This window comes from Balaenoptera borealis (assembly GCF_965194805.1).
Source record: "Balaenoptera borealis genome assembly, chromosome: 2".
Classification (NCBI taxonomy): domain Eukaryota; kingdom Metazoa; phylum Chordata; class Mammalia; order Artiodactyla; family Balaenopteridae; genus Balaenoptera; species Balaenoptera borealis.
Genome location: NC_138867.1, coordinates 116,240,956 through 116,261,437, shown reverse-complemented (window position 1 = coordinate 116,261,437; position 20,482 = coordinate 116,240,956). Strand labels below are relative to the sequence as shown.

The following is a 20,482-nucleotide window of genomic DNA, read 5'->3' as shown; positions in this document are numbered from 1 at the left end:
GAGAAAGCCTGCGCACAACAATGAAGACCCAACACAGCCATAAATAGATAGATAGATAGATAGATAGATAGATAGATAGATAGATAGATAGATAGCAGTGACCATGTTTGGATATTTGGTGCATACTACATGCTGGACATTTTGCATCTATGTCCCAAGTAATCCTCCCAGTAATCCTAGTAGAGTGGGCACCATAGCCTTCATTTTACAGATAAAGAAACTGAAGCTTGAAAAGGTTGGAATGTTTACCCAGAATCACTTAGGCAGTAACAGTGGACATCAAGAGGAGTTACCAGTTAAGAAACTGCCATAGGCTTTTATGTTTGTTTATGTTCCAGATCCAGAAGCAGAACCATTGATTTTAGCTCCAAGCTGGGTTAAGAGCTGAGTTTTGTTAAAAGAGAGGTGTGTGAAACAGACGTATGAGGCTTTGATGGGCAACACCAAAATAACCCATGCAGTGTTGTTCCCAAATAATTCCAGCAGGCAGCCCTGACAAGGTGTCTCCGATTCTAGCAGTGATTTACGTTTCCTGCTGGTAAATCAGATGAGGCATCTGAGCCTCGGATGCCTTATTAAATTGAGCCACAATTTGGGTTTGTTGCAGGAGCTGTCACTGCCTTGTGAGTAAATGTATGATTTCTACTGTGAGCTCTGGGTCCTTCTCCTACCTGTTTTTAGCAGGGGCCGGGGCTCTGTGCTAGTGAGTGAGCTGAAGGTCACGCCGTGCTTATTCCAGATCTTTCATTCCATAATAGGGTGCCAGGACAAAAGGAATAAATGAATGCTTACCCTATGTGCCAGCCCAGAGACAGGGTAATCAGAAGGGCTTGTGATTCCATTCAGCTGCCTGGAAAGGTTCCTAGTCATTGTTCTAGGTCATGGCCCAAGAGGTTCTTCCTTCTTATTCCCCATGTCTGGGCTGTGAGTACAGCTCTCAGTCTAATCTTTTGGTGTACGTAGATCTTATACTGCAGATTTTAGTGCTGTGTGAATTCATTTAGAAATGATTTTACCTCTCTGGCTAGAGTTGCCCCAACCATAATGTTAGGGTAATGCTGTCTTCATTTTCCCTATCACATAGAACTTTGAATGAATGAATGAATGAAGAATGGGTAAATGGATGAATGAGGAGACAACATACAAACACATGAATTAATACAGGTTATTTTTTAATTGAAAAATAATAAAGTAGAAGCAGGAAGAAAACTCTTGTATTCCTCCAACCATTGATAACCATTGTTACCATTTTGACTTTCCTCTAGTTCTTTTTTTGTATTTTTTTTCTTCTTATGGTAAGTCATGGGCACTCTTTTATTTTTTTTAATTTTATTTATTTATTTATTTATTTATTTTTGGCTGTGTTGGGTCTTCGTTTCTGTGAGAGGGCCTTCTCTAGTTGCGGCAAGCGGGGGCCACTCTTCATCGCGGTGCTTGGGCCTCTCACCGTCGCGGCCTCTCTTGCTGCGGAGCACAAGCTCCAGACGCGCAGGCTCAGTAGTTGTGGCTCACGGGCTTAGTTGTTCCGCAGCATGTGGGATCCTCCCAGACCAGGGCTCGAACCCGTGTCCCCTGCATTGGCAGGCAGACTCTCAACCACTGCGCCACCAGGGAAGCCCCCATGGGCACTCTTTAAGGACAGTTGAGATACCTAGAAAATGTGACCATGCAACTGGCTAAATGAGAAGATCGATTTTAATGAGCAGGACCCAGCGCTGCTTCACGCTTGCTGGTGGCCGTGGCTGCCCCTTCTTTCTTCCCAGGCCTCTGAGGAGTGGGCTCTGGGCATGAGGAGGGTGTGGTTATTGAGTGGAAGAGATAGTTACATTGCATCGTTGGTCCTTTTTATTGCTTCTTGGTTTCTTTCTTCCCATGTTTTTGTATGTGACTTTCTAGGAGTCTCCACCTCTCACAAGAAAGTAATTTAGCTAAAGAATTAGATCTTGGAAATTTTTTCCAAAAGTTCTCTCTGAGTAGCATCATGTGAAAAAACCCAACTGGACTCCTTCTTTAATGCTCATAAGTTATTTAATAGGAAAGGGATTTTAAAGATCTAGGACATAACTACTGTTTGTGTTCTTGCTGGGCTCTTAAAATTTGGAAGCAGAAGTAAAAATCAAAGACAAAGCAGCTTATTGCTTTGGTCTTCCTTGGATTCTTCCAGTACACTGTAGTCCTTGCTAGTCTGAAAATTGCTCCCACTTTATTTGCACAGAGCTGTCAGGCGTATTTGATTTATTATCTGACATATTTAGAATCATTGAATTTTAGGACTGGAAGGGGCCTGCATTGTTATTAACATTCCTCTTATTTTCCAAATAATAAATTAAAAGGAAGCATAAAAATAAAAATATTGCATGGCTTCTGCTGGCTGAGTACTCTTCCACAAGAAACAAATATGTCCTTATTGATATGTATTTTGTTACCATATAAATGGTGTAACCTGATAATTTTGCCCTGGAGCGTTTTGATTTTAAAAGATGGGTAAAAGGGAACCGTGGTTCCCTACCACTGTCCCCTGCAAACAAGAGTGGAACCTTTCAAAGGCTCGGTGAGAGCAAGAGGCCCTTAATTGTTGTCATTGACTGCGGGTGCGGAGGGGGCACCTCCAGGGTCTTGGTTCCCAGAGCATGGTCACATGGCATGGCCTTTGTTCTCAGGGATCTCACCTCCAAAGGGAGAGATGTTTATTTAATAAAGGAAGGTGGAACAAGCTGGCAGTGTGTCTCTGCAGGACAGAGAGAGGGACAGGCACAGAGACTAGTTGGTTCCAGTTGTGGCCCATATGACTTACACATGTTCGTAACAGGTGGCATGGGGACGCTTGCTGGTTGGAAGGGCCAGGATGTGAGCTGGCTCTTGTCCCTGGGGTGGCATGCCATGGGTCAGTGCGTCTTCTCTAGACATAGTGTCATTGCTCAGCCTTCCAGCTGGAGTGGACGGATCACAGTGACGCCAGTGACCGGCCACAGCAGCTACAGGATTTCTGGTCACAGAGCAAATGGCACACCTAGTGGTGTGGCCGTGGTGGGTTGGAGACCCTGGGCAAAGCCGGCAAATGTCTCCTATTGTCCTGTCTCTGTGGCTGCACCTGGGCTCAGGCTTCCTCTCCTGTTGCCTGAGCTGAGGGCTGCTGCAGCAGAGCCCCGCTCATTGCAGTTGCTGGCTCCTTGTCCCACCTACTCCACGTTCCTTGCCTGGAAAACTCCTTGTCTGTCCAGACCCAGCTAAGTCCCACTGCTTCAGTAGACTCAGCCCTGGTTCCCTGGAATCGTTGGTGACTTCCTCCTCTGTGTTCTGTAGCTATTTTCTTTTTATAATGAGCACATTGCCTGGTAGTATTATGCCTTCATCTGCTGACATTTCTGCTTCCCTTTCCCCTGGCCAGACTGTGGGCTTCTGAGGGTAAGGGCTGGGTGTTCCTCGTGTCTGTTTTCTGGCACAAAGGCAGATGTGCAGCAAATGCTGTAAGTGATAATGTGCGCACGTAGAATGAACTTCTTCATTGGTGTCCTTGGTTTTGGTTGGGCTCCTTCTAATCTGTCCCACACTCAGTCAGCCCAGCTCCTTCGGAAAGTACTGGTGTGATGGGATCCACCTCCAAGTCCACTCACCTCCAAGTGGCTCCTTAGTGCCTGGAGATTGGGCGTGGATATCTCTTCAGGCACTGAGGTCCTCGAGTCTCTGCCGCCAACTTCCTTGCAGCTTCGACCTTGCTCTGTCTCTGTGGGTGCCCCAGGCCCTCATTGAACATGGACAGATTATGGAAACAGCCCTGGAGGGCAGCAGGACAGCTAGATGTTCACAGAGCACACAGATCCCCATTAGTCAGGGACTCACGCACACTGATCTTGGTATGAGGACAGTTCTCTTATAGCTTCTCTGGACTCTCTGTCTTGTCGTACGACGTAAGTACGTCATCTACCTGTCCGAGTGGCCAGGTGAGCAAGTTCCCAAGTGTGGAGCCTGGCTGAAGTCCTTTGGGATTGTTTCTCTAAGTCTCCTGAGTTTACCAGGCATCTGTTTGGCAGTGCTGGGCGAGAGAGACTGGGTTACATCCATCATAGAGTTGCGTAAGTGCTTGTTGAGTGAGAGGAAAATTAGCCCATCTCCATGGTCCAGGATTGGTTGGACCCAGCGGCCTTTGGGAGTGTGGGTCCTATGGAGGGTGTTCAGTCAGTGTGAGAGGATTGTTCTACCCTCGTGGCGAGCCCTAGTTACGGCAGTGGCTGCACCTCAGACAGGGCACACTCCCCCTTCTCTGTGGAAGCTTTGCCAGTGATCACAGAGGGAAATTGTGGCTTGGGAGTGTGGCTCTATTTGGCAGGCTTGTCTACTCTGGTGACCTCTTACCATGGGGGAAAGAAGTTCAGAAGTTGCAGATTTCAAATGAACCCTCTCAGATTCTGACGGTGACATCACTGCTTTGAAGTGGACGAAAGACCTTGACCAGATTTATTTCTGGGGCTTTGGTAAGGAGCATCTGCTGTGTACATGGTCCAAGGGCCAGAGCCTCAGGATGCAGAGGAGGGCAGGCAGGGAGGCGGCTGCTAGGATGCTTTTAGGGACCCAGTGAGGGAGTGTTTATTGCTAACTTTCCCAGATGCTCCTTCCAAGAGAAGAGGCTGAATGGTAGGGCTGGGAGGAACCGCAGCAGGCCTTGCTGTGCTGCTAATGAAAATTTCATGCAAAGTCTGTGGCCATGGCTTCTCAGAGAGTTAGGCAGTGCCGAAGCCACCACGTCCTCTGTGCAGTGGCTTGATGTCGGCATTGGATGCTCTACTTTGAAGGGGGCCCCAGAGAGTGTGGTGGCAGACAGATGTGGTGGCAGTGCTTGGTCCAGAGCCCACAAAGTGCTCCTCAGGGGGGCTTGCTCCTGAGGCTGCTGTCATCAATGCTGCTGGCCATGATTCTGAAGCCCGGGGAACCATCTGGGGTACGGGGTGGTCAGGACATCTGGATGTCCTGACTGCTTTCTTGGGGCCAGGCACAGGACAGATGGACCTGCTGTCCAAGCTCACAAAGAACCGTGAGGCAGGTGTTTGAATCCCCCCTTTCACAGACGGGAAAGCTGAGGCTCAGATGTACTAAGGGTCAGTGCAGTGGTAGAGGGAGCCTCTTGGGAGGCCTCAGGCCTCTGTGCTCATCTCCATCCCTTGGCATCTCCTGCAACCATCGTGTTCCATCTCCGATAGGGAACGAGCCCCGTGTTGTCTCCCAGGGCCTCCAGTCTTCACATACCTCCCTGGTCCTCCCTTCACATGGTGCCGTTAACGCAGCGTGGAGTGGTTAGAGCATGATCTTCGGAGTCAGGCAAAACTGAGTTCAAATCCTCCTGCTTCTCGCTAGCTGTGTGACCTTATATAGAAATGCGATCTCTCTAAGCTTGCTTTCCCAGCTATGTCATCGGGGTGCTGACTCTGCCTGCCTCACACGGTCATCATATGAGTTCAGTGAGCTAAAACACAGTTGGCTTGGACAGCGCCTGGCGCATGTGGAGCGCTCGGAAAATGGTACCTGCTCTTATTCCTATATGATCAACGTTAACGTTGCTATCAATATCACTTGGATTTTTTGGACTGGATTTCAACTTTTTCATTTCAACTTCAACTTGATGCAGGTCCTGAATCTTGCATCAGATTTCTGCCAGCTGTGGTGAGCCAAGTCATGAAGTCTGTTTGTTCCTTGCGGCGACTCGGGGTGTTAGCAGACGTGGGGCGAGGCTGTCAGGCAAGGGTCCACCTGTCCTCCTTGGTCGATCCCTCCAAGGTCTTCTGCCGTCAACCCTGCTGGTGCCAGGTTCCCGTGACTGCCCCAGTTTAAGTTACACTAAGGGAGTTGCCCATTTCACTTTCCTCGGAAACCTCCAGGTCACGGAGCCTGAAGTTCTGAGTCAACGGGGAATTAATGGGGGAGTTGCGGCCCAAGATACTGGTGTAAAAGAAGCAACAGAGGTTGAGTGGTTCTTTCTTCACAGGAGGTGCTCACTGAGTACCTGTTGCAAGATGGGCATGTGCTGGGCTCTGGAGGTGTGGAGGTGAAGGTGTGCCGCCCCTGGCTGTGGGGACTGCCGGCTGTGTGGTTGAGCGGCAGGAGAGTGGTGGGCCACTGCAGAGCGTTTGCGTCAGTGCTCTGCTGGGGGCTGCACAGGGGGTGTAGACCACACGGCTGAGACGTCTTTGGTGTGGAGGGATTGGGGACGCGGAGGTTCGCGCACAAGGAGCATCGTTTAATCTAAACTGGGATTTGATAGAGCAGTGAATGAATGTTCATCAGAGAAGGGCGAGGAAGGGTATTTCAGGAACAAAAGGAGCAGCATGTGCAGAATTTCAGAGCTCGAAGTAAGCATGGCTGTCGCAGAACCAAGAAGTGGTTCATGTGGGGCTGGGGCGAAGCGTGTGGGCTGGGGTGTGGCTGCAGGGGGTCTGGAGGATGTCGCAGGGACTGCGCCTTGCAGGGTCCTGTAAGCTGCTCCTGGGCTTGGCCTTTGCCTGGGAGCTGTGGGGAGCAACTCGAGTATTTGATACTGGGGGCCGATGAGGACAGACGTCCCTTCAGAGGGTCCCCGTGGGAGCAGCATGGAGAACAGCCTGAGCAGGGTGCAGGGAGCGGAGGCTGGCTGGGCACGTGGTGGTGACCCGAGGGGCAGCTGGGGGGCCTGACTGAGGGAGGGGCTGTGGGTGCAGAGAGTGGGAGGTGTGACAGGTCCAGAGAGGGAGGGGGCCTGGTTGATGCCGGAATGGCAGAGGGAGGGAAGAGGGACCAGTCCAGCCTGGGTCCTGGCCTGGCCAGCAGGGAGCCCAGAGGTACCATGTACTGAGCCTGGGAGGTGTTGAGGCCGGATCTGACAGTGGAAGGTGAATATAACTCTGGAAAGCTCCGGAAGCTGGGGGAAGGGAGGCCTCTGATGGGCCGCACCGGGTTTGCTGTTTGTGGTGGGCCTGATGGTCCCCTGGTCGCCTTTCAGTCACTGTGACTGAATCAGTGTGTAGCTTCCTTTAGCCAATGGGGGTTACTCATTAGAATCCTCTGAGGAACTTTAAATGTCCCATTGTGGAGGCCACGACCCAGACCACCGAATCAGCATCTCCCAGGTGGTCCCAGGCATCAGTGTCTGGAAGGGTCCTCAGTGACCCCAGCGGTCAGTCAAGGATGAGAACCACTGCTTCCCAGTGCCTGCGGCTGGCACCTCCCGTGCAGGGTGGGTGGGGAGGAAGGGGTGTGGTGATAGTTCATAGCCAGTGTTTTATACTCCAAAAGGCAGCATCTGGATGTCGATGGAGGCCTGCCGGCCTAGGGGGTGGTAGGAGTGGCATTCTCAGAAAGATAGAGGGACCTAATTAATTTGGAGTTCGTGATACTCGGACAGGGCTGGGCCTTCGGCAAGTACAGTTTGTATTTTCTGTAAAGTAAAGGTTTACATGCTCCAAGACGGCAAGGGCCTTACTTGGTGTGTCAATGAGATGGACCTTTTCAGGGTTCCTTCCTCTGTTTTCTACGTGTCAATTAATGATTATGTGGAAATTTTACCTGTTCAGAGCAGGTCCAGTCCACTTAACGGGGTATAGTGAGTCAAAATTGAAACTTAAATTGACTTAGAATTATATGATGTGTAATTGCTAACAATGGTTCAAAACACCTCACTGGTTGCACAGAACAGCTCTGTGGTGTAAGTATTATCTTTTTTTAATAGACAGGGTCACTGAATCTTAGAGAATGGGTGCCTGACCTTTAAACAGAGACGTGCCTGCAACTCATGCTTTCATATTTCACTGCATTTTTTCTAAGTCACTCTTCATTCATAAGACTAATAAAATTGCATGCATTTGAAATATTTCATAATTATTGTTCCCAAGTGCAATTGGTCTCCCTTCATTTGGGCCTATTTGGTAAGATTCAAATGCGCAAGAGTCACATTACTGAAATTTTAAGCATGTCATTGTTTCTATAAAGCCTGTTTCTCTCAATGTTTTTGAGACATGTCAATATTATGAACCTCTGGAGATGGACACAAAAGTGTACATTTTTATTTATTGAGTCCTTCTTTGTGCCTGGTAATACGCCAGTCACTTTGCCACATTGTCGCGAATCATGGTGACCCATCCTCCAAGGCAGGTGCAGCGGTCTTGCTTTGTGGATCAAGAGACTGCATCTCAGAAGCTGAGGGGTTTATGCAAGGCCAGCTGGCTGGTGAGTGTTCAAGGCAGGATGTGAACCTGTATCTGCTTCACAGCCTGTCCTGTTCGTAGTGTCTCCTCTGTCTTTGACACCATAGTCCTGCCTGCTTCACTCCCATCTGACATTCGGAAGCCCGCTCCTGGCTACCTCAGGTGTTTTGATCATTTTGCTAACGAGGTCAAGGGTGTGGGTGGCTTTGCGTCTGGGGAGACGCCCCTTGTCTTGGTCAGAGTACAAATGCAGCATCGTAGGTCCATTTGTATTCCCAGAAGAAGAAGCCAGATATAGGGCACACTTTCTGGAATGGACCCCAGACTCAGTTTTTCTCTTTGAGAAAAGCCCAAATCAGCCGTCACTCCCCCTGACCCCAGCTTGGATGGACAGAAATGGACAGGCAGACATCATGAGGAAGGGGACTTTGTGGCAGTTATAATCCATTAATCACCTGAGGGGCCATGACAGTCCTATTCATTTTACATCCCAAGACCGTAAATCCACGTCTTTCTCAGGTTTTAGACCCCTTCAAGCTATTTTGGAGCTGCGAGACAAAAGAATTTCTTTGCAGAAATGCAGAAGGTCTTTTATTCTCACTCTCTGATGTCACCTCGGGACTTTTATTGAATTTCACCCTTTGGACCAGTGTCATAGGAAATTAATCATTTGAAATTCTCAAAGATAATAATCATGCCTGCGTATTTGGGTTTAATCATGATGTTGCTATTTGTTCTACAGTAATGACACAGATCACCAGAGGACCCTCTGATTTCCCTGCACTTCACTTATTCCACTGAGAACCTAATGTTCTTTTCATGAACTTAGTGAACAAGGGGACCTTTTCAAGGGAGTGATGGTCGGGAAAATGTCTACCTGTGACCTTTCTAATGTTATGATAATTTGAAGTTTTGATGCAATTATCGAAAATGTTTACATTCCTTCCTATTGTTTGATGTGATTCTTTTATTTTTTTCTCATTTATAATGCTTTCGTACTCAGGAAGTTGAGGTAGGTTTTTGATTTTTCCACTGTGTGTAGACATAGCATCAAAATAGTTGCCAAATAAAATGTAAATTTCACTCTAAATCCTAAATCTCAGTGGTAAATATTTGTTTTAGTTCAGTGAACCAGGACCACACACATTTATTTTTCATGGGTATATCCAGGGGATGCAATTTATCAAATGCATATAAACAGTCCATTTGCTGCTTTATCTTTTCTCATTAGTTACAGTACAAGTATGATTGTCAGTTATTATCTGTGTTTTACTGGTGGGTTATTTATTGAAAGAGCAGAGCAACTGACATTGTTATTTTCTAAATCATTTTGTCTGAGGCCTGCAGGACTTTATACCAAATGTCAGACCAATTTATCAATGAATCACTCTATTCAGGAAGAAAGTGATTTAGAATGTCTGTATAAACCTACACCCACCTGTCCTTACACGCACACCAGGAACAGTTATGGGCATTTCACAGGGACACAGAGATGTTAAAGCTGGAACAGCTTACTTAAATTATATACAGTTCGGCCAGGACTTACTGTGTACTGTTGAGTGTTGCCCTAGGGGAATGTGCAGGTGAGTAAGACCCATCCCTGTTCAGAAGTAGCCTGGGCCCAGGTGTGTGGGTGTGATATGTGCCAATGGAAGATGTATTAATGGCCCAGCTTCCAGTCTCTGGTGTACAGGGTTCGCATGAGTGGGGTCTGTGGAGTGATGGGGGGTGGGTGGGGGACCTCAAGTCACTGCCCAAGCTGGGCTGGTTGGTCGATCGCTTCATTCAGAAGGATTGTCACTGGGGCTCTTCACCGGGGGTGGGCAGGACAGGCCTGATGGAGAGGAGACCGATAGCACATTGCTTGCCCAGAGATGTGACTGGAAATAGCTCAGAGGTAAGGTGGTGTCTGGGAAGCTAGCTCCTTCCCAACAGATGGAATGTTTTGTATTTCTCAACAGTGTGATTAGTAGGGGTTTCCACTGCACACAAATTGAAATTACAGGAAAATTTCACATCATACAGCTGATGCACTTATATAATGTCATCTGGAAATCTCACATTTCCAGTGACTTCTATTATCATTTCAGAGATACTTTTCCCACCTGCCAGCCACCCCTCCTTCCTGTTCTCCCCAGTCAGTTAGTGTGAAAAATAACTAGTTTGCACTGAGTCCTTTGGAGAGCAGTTTGCCTATAGCCCCTTAACTAATCTCTTTGTAAAGGTTTGGGGTTTGATAAAGTGGGATTAACCTCCATCTAGGATCTATAAACCTGGCTTTAGTCCACCTGGCCCTGCAGGGCAATGCTTCTCCTTTTTGTATTTATCTGCAGGGGGTCTTCAGATGACCCCAAGGGGCTGCCTGCCCTCAATTCACCTTACTTCCTTCTGTACATGTCTCCACTGCTCACTCCTGGTCGAGACAAATGAGGCTTCCATTTATTTTCTAGGCTGGTAATTTTTATTACCTCAGGTAATCTTCAGATGATACTTCAGTGTTCAAACAACTTAGCTAAAATATGTGTGAAGGAGAAATGATCTGTTCCATGAGAGCTAAGTGTCTTTGATCTGTAGTAGCTAAAGCTGTAAGGTATATATAAATTACATCATCATCTTCATAAGTGGCAGTAAAGCAGTTGGATCTCAAAAGTGGTTTCCATTTGATTGTGCCCCTTCATCTCTTCCTCAGAGTTGCTTTGACATTCTTTGGAGCTGAAATAAGCATCTCTGGAAAGGCAGCCCCATGGGGAATAGTTGAGCTAAATTGCATCAGCCATTTGGGGGCTGTGGGACAGGGGAAGAAAAATTCAGGTTCCCAATCAAAATGGGCTAAACCCAGAGACTTTCCAATTCGTTATGACATCCATGATGAGGGGACTTAATCACTAAAATTATGGCAGGAATATTTTTGCATCATTTCATGGTAGGGAGGCTTAAAAGTTTTCTTGGAAGATGCATTATAGATCAGAATGTCCTTTGGTATGTATGTATATATACATATTTTATTAACATGTCCTGATAAATATATCCTTATTAATATCTATTATATATATAATATATACGTGTTATATATGTATATATTTTTAAAAGATTTCGCTTCCCATGGATGCTTATCAAAACTGGGTATCTCTAAAGTAGTTGAAAAACCAGAGTTAAATTCCTTTGCACCAGCCACTGGGTGCCAATAATTTCACAGGATCCAGTATTGTGTTTAGTAGAATATTTATTTAGTGAAATGAATATGGTTTTACCTCTTTTGATCAGCAGTGGAGGATTTAAAAAAATAATTGGGGCCATGATCATTCACACGACTCTCCCTCCACCACCAGCACCACTCCCTTCGTCATTCTAGACGTTATCATTTGTCGCTTTCTTACTGTGATCTGTATGCTTTTTTTTTTTTTAATTTTTATTGGAGTTTGGTTGCTTTACAAGGTTGTGTTAGCCTCCACTGCACAACAAAGCAAATCAGCCCTACACATACAGATATTCCCTCCCTTTTGGACTTCCCTCCCATTTAGGTCACCACAGTGCATTAGGTAGAGCTCCCTGTGCTATACAGTATGTTCCCATCAGTTGTCTATTTTATGCATAGTATCAATAATGTATATGTGTCAATCCCAGTCTCCCAATTCCTCCCACCCCACCCCTTTCCCCCTTGATATCCATACATTTGTTCTCTACGTCTGTGTCTCTATTTCTGCTTTGCAAATAAGATCATCTATACCATTTCTCTAGATTCCACATATATGTGTTATTATACAATATTTGCTTTTCTCTTTCTGACTTACTTCACTCTGTGTGACACTCTCTAGGTCCATCCACGTCTGTACAAATGACCCAATTTCATTCCTTTTTAATGGCTGAGTAATATTCCATTGTATATATATGTACTACATCTTCTTTATCCATTCCTCTGTTGATGGACATTTAGGTATGCTGACTTTTGATGTGTTTTTACTATGACTGTATGCTCACCTGGAATGTTTCATGATTTTGGACATAACTCAATATGCTCACATTTGAGAGTCTTTTTAAATTTATAGGTTCTTCCGGGTTTTAACAGTCCCTAAAGAGTTGGGTGATTTTCATTTTCGAAGTGGTATCATGAAATGGAATAAGCCCTTCCTCGTATGGTGAGAATTTAGAGGAAGACTGTTCTCTGCCCTGTCCAGCAGAGGCCTGATATAATTATCCTGTGCAGTGTAGTCCATAAAATATACATGCATGGTAACACTGCCATACTTCACTCTTCAGCCTGTAGAATGCACTAATAGGAGTTATTGAATTTAATAAATGACTGTATCTAGGTATGCGAACTTCTATTTAGGTGTATGTTTTAAGAATTAACTGTTGCTGAGGTCCTTGCAAGTCATTTTTAAAAACTTCATCAGTAGAGATAAAATTACCAGTTAAGAGGCCAACACAGACAGATACACCTCACCTGGCAAGTGTGATCTAGTACGTCCACCATGCCTTCCACCACAGTCTGAATTTTAACAGACCACATCTTTATTGGGCCAGAAGGAAGATCAGAGGTGAGGGCTTTTCAAGTCCTGTGCTTTTCCGGTCTCTGGACCAGGCTCTGGGGTCCATGCAGCATAATGCCCTTAGGTACCGGGCAGCACCTGGGTGGTGTGGGGCTGGCACACTGCTTCCCACGGTGGGATTTGTCACTGTGAGAAAGGAGGTAGAAGCGTCAACAGCACAGCAAGTCCTGGGTCTGTTTTAGGATAACCTAAAATATATGCTATATTTAAAAATTTTAGATAGAAAATAAGATGAAGAGCTGGGCTGGTGCCCCTGGATGTTAAGCCCTGAAGAAATGACCAGCCAGCCGTCCTTTGTCCCTTGAGCATACTGACTGTTAAGTGGGACTCAGGGGTGAGGTGAAGCTCTAGAAGGGCGTTCTTCTAGCTTTGGCTTTTTCCACACGGGTTTGGATGCTCGCCCACCAGACGTTGCCCCAGAGGCAGAGTGGATTGACTGGCACAGGCCCAGCTGCTTGGACTGCCCATGTCTGCAGACCTGGCTGGTCCACTGTGGAAGGCTGATCCGTGAACTCCGGCCGCTCACATTTGGACCTCACTGCTGCAGTGACCGCTAAGTGGCCCCCTTCCCCGTGCTCAGCGGCCATCCCCCAAGTGGGCTCTGGTGCCTCTCTCTCAGCTGTAGCCACAGCGGTCACACCCAAGGTTGTCCGGGCTGCTAGCTCATTGGGTTCTGCTTTGGCACCCGCTTTCCTAAGGCAGGGCAAAAGCAATCAGATGCAGGGAAATCATTTTCCTTCCCCACTTGGCCTTGCTGGGCAAGAGGCTGTTTGAAGGACTCATTTTGCATAATGAGCTTTGACTCAGGTGTACCTTCAGATTTGGGCAGCAGTTAGGCAGTATTATTACATGTGCAATGAGTTTTTAAATATTCTCATGCAGATAGCCACTTTTAGAGGTTTTATATTTAAAACCATGATTTTCCCCAAGAAATATGTAAAAATGGCAGTTATAGTTAGCCCGGAAATGTGGCAAGGTCCAGAAGAATACTTCACGTTCCATCCAAGTTATAACGTATGTTGAAATCACTAGGGAATATTCAGTTCTTGAGACTGGCTCAAACCTCACTTGGATATCAAAGAGAACGTGACATGTGAAATTAAAGCAAAGGAACTTGTCTTTGGCTCCAGTCCTTCCTTGTTAAACACACATCCTAAGCTTCCAAGGACTTCCATGTATTAGAACAGCATGTTCAAGTAGAAAATAGTTCACGTGATTTTAGATTGCGGTTGGGTGGTGCCATCCTCTGGATGTGCAGAGGGCACTGATGAACCGCAATTGGAAGGGCAGAGGTTTTGTTATGTTTTCTCCAGTGGTGAGGGTGAGTTCATCCTGGGTTATCTCTTCTCTTGCCCTTGTGAACAGCAGAATGTCTGAGTCACTTGCTTATATTTAGTGCTGAGTATATTGGCCATCAAAGCTGAGAAATCAAGTGGTAAATTTCCCACCAATCATCCAGCACTTAACTTAGAATCATTAACTCTGGCTGCCACATAATTCAAAAGACTAGGATTATATTTAAAATAATAAATGGAGAGAGATGTGGCAGAGGGATTCTTTTAAACTTTCTCAGTGATATTTCATGGTGTAGACCTCAGGGACTTCCTAACCAGATGGGTGAGAAGACCAGTTATGCCATAAATTTAAAGCCAGAGCAAAGTGGGCCAATTCCTCGGAGTTAAAAATGATTTAATGCTGAATCCCCAGGATCTGGAGGAACCCATTCATGTTTATTCATGCTCTGGAAAATGGAATCACTGCCCAAGGAGCAATGTTCTGATTTTACTCTAAATCCAGTTTCCTAAAATCTATTTAAGAGCTTAGGTGAACTCAACCAGGATCTAATAAAGCCAGGTAATTGAATGACACAGAGGCCAATAAAATTCACAGGAGATGGTGTCAGAGATAAACAGCCGCAGGAGATGGCATGGACCATAGTTGAAACTAATTGTGCACTTTGATCTAAATGAACTTTTCTGGAAGAGACATCGAGGCCTCATTTTGGACAGCTTTCTGGAACTGCAGCATGCAGAGTACCAGCCGAAAACACATCCAGCAGATCATTTGAGTATATGCAGGAGGAAATTAACTGCATGGGGGCACATGCCCTAAAAATGGTGTGGAGGTGTTTTCCACGGGTGAGGCCTCTGCATGTTGCAGACAGTTGAGCTGAGCTCGGCCGCAGTGGGGTGGGTGAGCACTTATGGGGAGGAGGAAGAGCGGACAGTGGAGGTTTGGAAGGGAAGGGTTATTAGAAGTGGGGAAGAGGTTAATGTGACGATAGAGAAGTGAGTGACCTGGACCCTTGCAATTTCAAAGTAGTGAAGTGTCTAGCCTCAGAGCATAAGTCGAGGCAGGCTTCATGCAAGAAGGACATGGTTATGAACGAACCAGATTGGCCAGCCTTTGTGTTTTTATCTTTACACACCCGGGACACATGGTATTAAGCTGAATATATGCCTGTGGTTAATTCTCACATTTGAATGGCCCTCTGTTTTTTGGTTTGGGGAGTGTTAGAAAACTGGAACTGTGCACCAAAATTACATGTCTTCGTGTAGGAGGAATGTTGACAGTTGAATTATCAGTGGTTACAAACACAGAGGCTTAATCCCAAGTGAGAACAGCTAGGCATCACCACTAGCGGTATAATTGATAGCAAATACGTCTTGCACTTAGAAGGTGTCTCTGTTTATCTGTCGAAACAGGAAGAGCAGTGCTGTTTCCATATTAGGCTGAAATGTATTAACTCTTCCTAGTGTATAATCCATACAGTTTGAAAGACAAGAATTTAAAAAGTCAATTGATATTTTTGATTGCACGTGAATGCCTTGGAAAGATTTCTAAGCCCTTAGTGTTTTCCTTTGTGTTTTGGGAGGTGGGGGGAAAGGCAGCTTTTTATGCATTTATGTGCGAAGCTTCTTGAAATCTGACCTTTGTTTTCTATTTTTTTTTCCCTCATATAGGATGATTATTTCAGAAACTGGAATCCCAACAAGCCTTTTGACCAAGGTAAAGGATGCACTGTTTCTTGCTGTATATTCCATGGGAAATGCTGTCTCATTTTTCCTTCCTTGAATGCTGATTTACTCTTCCCTTAAAGGCCCGCTAGCTGTCTTATTTTATTGACTTTTGTGGACTGAATTGAGTGGGGTGATAGAAATTATTTTTATCAAATTGGTTATTTGTCTGAGGTTGTCTAAGACAGATTAAAAAATGTTTTTATTGAATTGACCACTATAATCATTGGTTGGTTTTGTCAGAGAACAAACACATAAAGAAACAAAATAGTAAAATGCTTATCAGACTAACTAACCCGGTGGATTGTTGGGCTGAGTCCAGTGATTTCATTCATGGAACAGACTGTGCCTGGAGACGCTGTCCAATTCACAGGAGCCACAAAAATGAAACTTTCTTGTCTAGAAATAGGCTAATCCCGGGAGGCTTTCAGGGGCGCTGATATTTCCTTTGTTAAATAACTTCATCATGTTTCTAAATAGAAGCTTGTTTCAGGGGCAGCTCACTTACCGCTTGGGTTTTAGCTTGGTCTTCAGAGGGCTCTTTCCTCTCACACCAGCAAGCACAAAGCCAGGCTCCTGAAGGCCATTGTAAATCTCTGTCCTCCTGTGAGTTATTTAAGACACAGCGAGGACCTGCTGTGGATCACATCCCTGTTTCTATTGTTCCATGTGGGGCTGCTGTTGGCGCAGACCCTGCTGCTGAAATGGTGGCAGATTGTACTTCAAGTACGTATATGCAGTTAATGCTGCAACTCAGAGGGAAAATGTTACCTACCAAGTCTCAGAGGTTCACACTTCTGAGAATCAGCTTCAGTTCTGTAGATTGAGTATTTCATGTGGTCACGATGGTCAACTTGACACAAAGAAGTCAAGGAAAGCATTGACGTGTAACACGATAGAAGGCGCCCCTTTCGGCTCTCTCCTTTGTCACTTTAATGGGTCACTCCATCCGGACTCTGGTTTTCTTTTAAGCAAAATTGGCATTAAAATTTTCTCATAGACATTTAGCGTATGCCCTCAAGTAGTGCAACACTTTGTTCATTCATACATGCATGCATTCATTCATTCTCAAACATTTATTGACCTAGCACTCTGGAACAAGCACCAAGCCAGGTCCTGGGGATAAAACAGAAAACCTGTGGTGCCCATCCGGGAGGAGCTCAGAGTGGGGAGTGGGGAAATAGCTCAGTGAACAATTGCAGTGGGAGGTGTGTTAATGGCTATGATGCAGGTGTGTGCAGGTGAGACTATAGGTGGGAGACTTAGTGGGCATGCATGTGTGTGTTGTGGGCAGGTGCTAGGGAAGGCTTTCTTTTGGAGGCCCCGTCTGGGCTATACCTATGCCAGTGGGCTCCAAGGGCCTCACACTTCAGCAACTTTAAAAAAATTAAAAAAAAATTTTAATTGAGATATAGTTGATTTACAATATTGTGTTAGTTTCAGGTGTACAGCAAAGTGATGAAGTTATACATAGGTATAAATATTTTTTCCAGTTCTTTTCCATTATAGGTTATTACAAGATATTGAATATAGTTCCCTGTGCTATACAGTAAATCCTTATTGTTTATCTATTTTATATATAGTGGTGTGCATCTGTGAATCCCATACTCCTACTAATTTATCCCTTCCTCACCCTTTCCCCTTTGGTAACCATAAGTTTGTTTTCTACGTCCACAAGTCTGTTTCTGTTTTGTAAATAAGTTCATTTGTATTATTTTTTAGATTCCACATATAAGTTGTATCATATAATATTTGTCTTTCTCTGTCTGACTTATTTCACTCAGTATGATAATCTCTAGGTCCATCCATGTTGCTGCAAATGGCATTGTTTCATTCATTTTTACGGCTGAGTAGTATTCCACTGTGTATATATACCACAACTTCTTTATCCATTCATCCATTGATGGACACTTAGGTGCTTCCATGTCTTGGCTATTGTAAATAGTGCTGCTATGAACATTGGGGTGCATGTATCTTTTTTTTTTTTTTTTAAACATCTTTATTGAAGTATAATTGCCTTACAATGGTGTGTTACCTTCTGCTTTATAACAAAGTGAATCAGTTATACTATACAATATGTTCCCATATCTCTTCCCTCTTGCATCTCCCTCCCTCCCACCCTCCCCATCCCACCCCTCTAGGTGGTCACAAAGCACCGAGCTGATCTCCCTGTGCTATGCGGCTGCTTCCCACTAGCTACCTATTTTACATTTGGTAGTGTATATATGTCCATGACACTCTCTCACCCTGTCACATCTCACCCCACCCCCTCCCCATATCCTCAAGTCCATTCTCTAGTAGGTCTGTGTCTTTATTCCCGTCTTGCCACTAGGTTCTTCATGGCTTTTTTTCCCCTTAGATTCCGTATATATGTGTTAGCATACTGTATTTGTTTTTCTCTTTCTGACTTACTTCACTCTGTATGACAGACTCTAACTCCATCCACCTCATTACAAATACCTCCATTTCATTTCTTTTTATGGCTGAGTAATATTCCATTGTATATATGTGCCACATCTTCTTTATCCATTCATCTGTCGATGGACATTTAGGTTGCTTCCATGTCCTGGCTATTGTAAATAGAGCTGCAATGAACATTTTGGTACAAGACTCTTTTTGACCTATGGTTTTCTCAGGGTATATGCCCAGTAGTGGGATTGCTGGATCGTATGGTAGTTCTATTTGTAGTTTTTTAAGGAACCTCCATACTGTTCTCCATAGTGGCTGTATCAATTTACATTCCCACCAACAGTGCAAGAGAGTTCCCTTTCCTCCACACCCTCTCCAGCATTTATTGTTTCTAGATTTTTTGATGATGGCCATTCTGACCGGTGTGAGATGATATCTCATTGTAGTTTTGATTTGCATTTCTCTAATGATTAATGATGTTGAGCATTCTTTCATGTGTCTGTTGGCCATCTGTATATCTTCTTTGGAGAAATGTCTATTTAGGTCTTCTGCCCATTTTTGGATTGGGTTGTTCGTTTTTTTGTTATTGAGCTGCATGAGCTGCTTGTAAATCTTGGAGATTAATCCTTTGTCAGTTGCTTCATTTGCAAATATTTTCTCCCATTCTGATGGTTGTCTTTTGGTCTTGTTTATGGTTTCCTTTGCTGTGCAAAAGCTTTTAAGTTTCATTAGGTCCCATTTGTTTATTTGTGTTCTTATTTCCATTTCTCTGGGAGCTGGGTCAAAAAGAATCTTGCTGTGATGTATGTCATAGAATGTTCTGCCTATGTTTTCCTCTAAGAGTTTGATAGTGTCTGGTCTTACACTTAGGTCTTTAATCCATTTTGAGTTTATTTTTGTGCATGGTGTCAGGGAGTGTTCTAATTTCATACTTTTACATGTATCTGTCCAATTTTCCCAGCACCACTTATTGAAGAGGCTGTCTTTTCTCCACTGTATATGCTTGCCTCCTTTATCAAAGATAAGGTGACCATATGTGCGTGGGTTTATCTCTGGGCTTTCTATCCTGTTCCATTGATCTATATTTCTGTTTTTGTGCCAGTACCAAACTGTCTTGATTACTGTAGCTTTGTAATATAGTCTGAAGTCAGGGAGCCTGATTCCCCCAGCTCCATTTTTTGTTCTCAAGATTGCTTTGGCTATTCGGGGTCTTTTGTGTTTCCATACAAATTGTGAAATTTTTTGTTCTAGTTCTGTGAAAAATGCCAGTGGTAGTTTGATAGGGATTGCATTGAATCTGTAGATTGCTTTGGGTAGTAGAGTCATTTTCACAATGTTGATTCTTCCAATCCAGGAACATGGTATATCTTTCCATCTATTTGTATCATCTTTAATTTCTTTCATCAGTGTCTTATAATTTTCTGCATACAGGTCTTTTGTCTCCTTAGGTAGGTTTATTCCTAGATATTTTATTCTTTTTGTTGCAATGGTAAACGGGAGTGTTTTCTTAATTTCACTTTCAGATTTTTCGTCATTAGTGTATAGAAATGCAAGAGATTTCTGTGCATTAATTTTGTATCCTGCTACTTTCCCAAATTCATTGATTAGCTCTAGGAGTTTTCTGGTAGCATCTTTAGGATTCTCTATGTATAGTATCATGTCATCTGCAAACAGTGACAGCTTTACTTCTTCTTTTCCGATTTGGATTCCTTTTATTTCTTTGTCTTCTCTGATTGCTGTGGCTAACACTTCCAAAACTATGTTGAATAATAGTGGTGAGAGTGGGCAACCTTGTCTTGTTCCTGATCTTAGTGGAAATGGTTTCAGTTTTTCACCATTGAGGACAATGTTGGCTGTGGGTTTGTCATATATGGCCTTTATTATGTTGAGGAAAGTTCCCTCTATGCCTACTTTCTGCAGGACTTTTATCATAAATGGGTGTTGAATTTTGTCGAAAGCTTTCTCTGCATCTATTGAGATGATCATATGGTTTTTCTCCTTCAATTTGTTAATATGGTGTATCACATTGATTGATTTACGTATATTGAAGAATCCTTGCATTCCTGGGATAAACCCCACTTGATCATGGTGTATGATCCTTTTAATGTGCTGTTGGATTCTGTTTGCGAGTATTTTGTTGAGGATTTTTGCATCTATGTTCATCAGTGATATTGGCCTGTAGTTTTCTTTCTTTGTGACATCTTTGTCTGGTTTTGGTATCAGGGTGATGGTGGCCTCGTAGAATGAGTTTGGGAGTGTTCCTCCCTCTGCAATATTTTGGAAGAGTTTGAGAAGGATAGGTGTTAGCTCTTCTCTAAATGTTTGATAGAATTCACCT

At 44.4% G+C, this 20,482-nt stretch overlaps 1 protein-coding gene across 1 annotated transcript in view; it reads left to right on the top strand.

Annotated features, from left to right (window-relative positions):
- Positions 1 to 20,482, top strand: part of SPOCK1 (SPARC (osteonectin), cwcv and kazal like domains proteoglycan 1) — a 550,861-nt gene that overhangs the window by 241,366 nt on the left and 289,013 nt on the right. Inside the window, exon 3 of the mRNA XM_082379674.1 lies at positions 15,682 to 15,727. Coding sequence (XP_082235800.1) covers positions 15,682 to 15,727 — 46 coding nt within the window. The remainder of the gene's footprint in view (positions 1 to 15,681; positions 15,728 to 20,482) is intronic.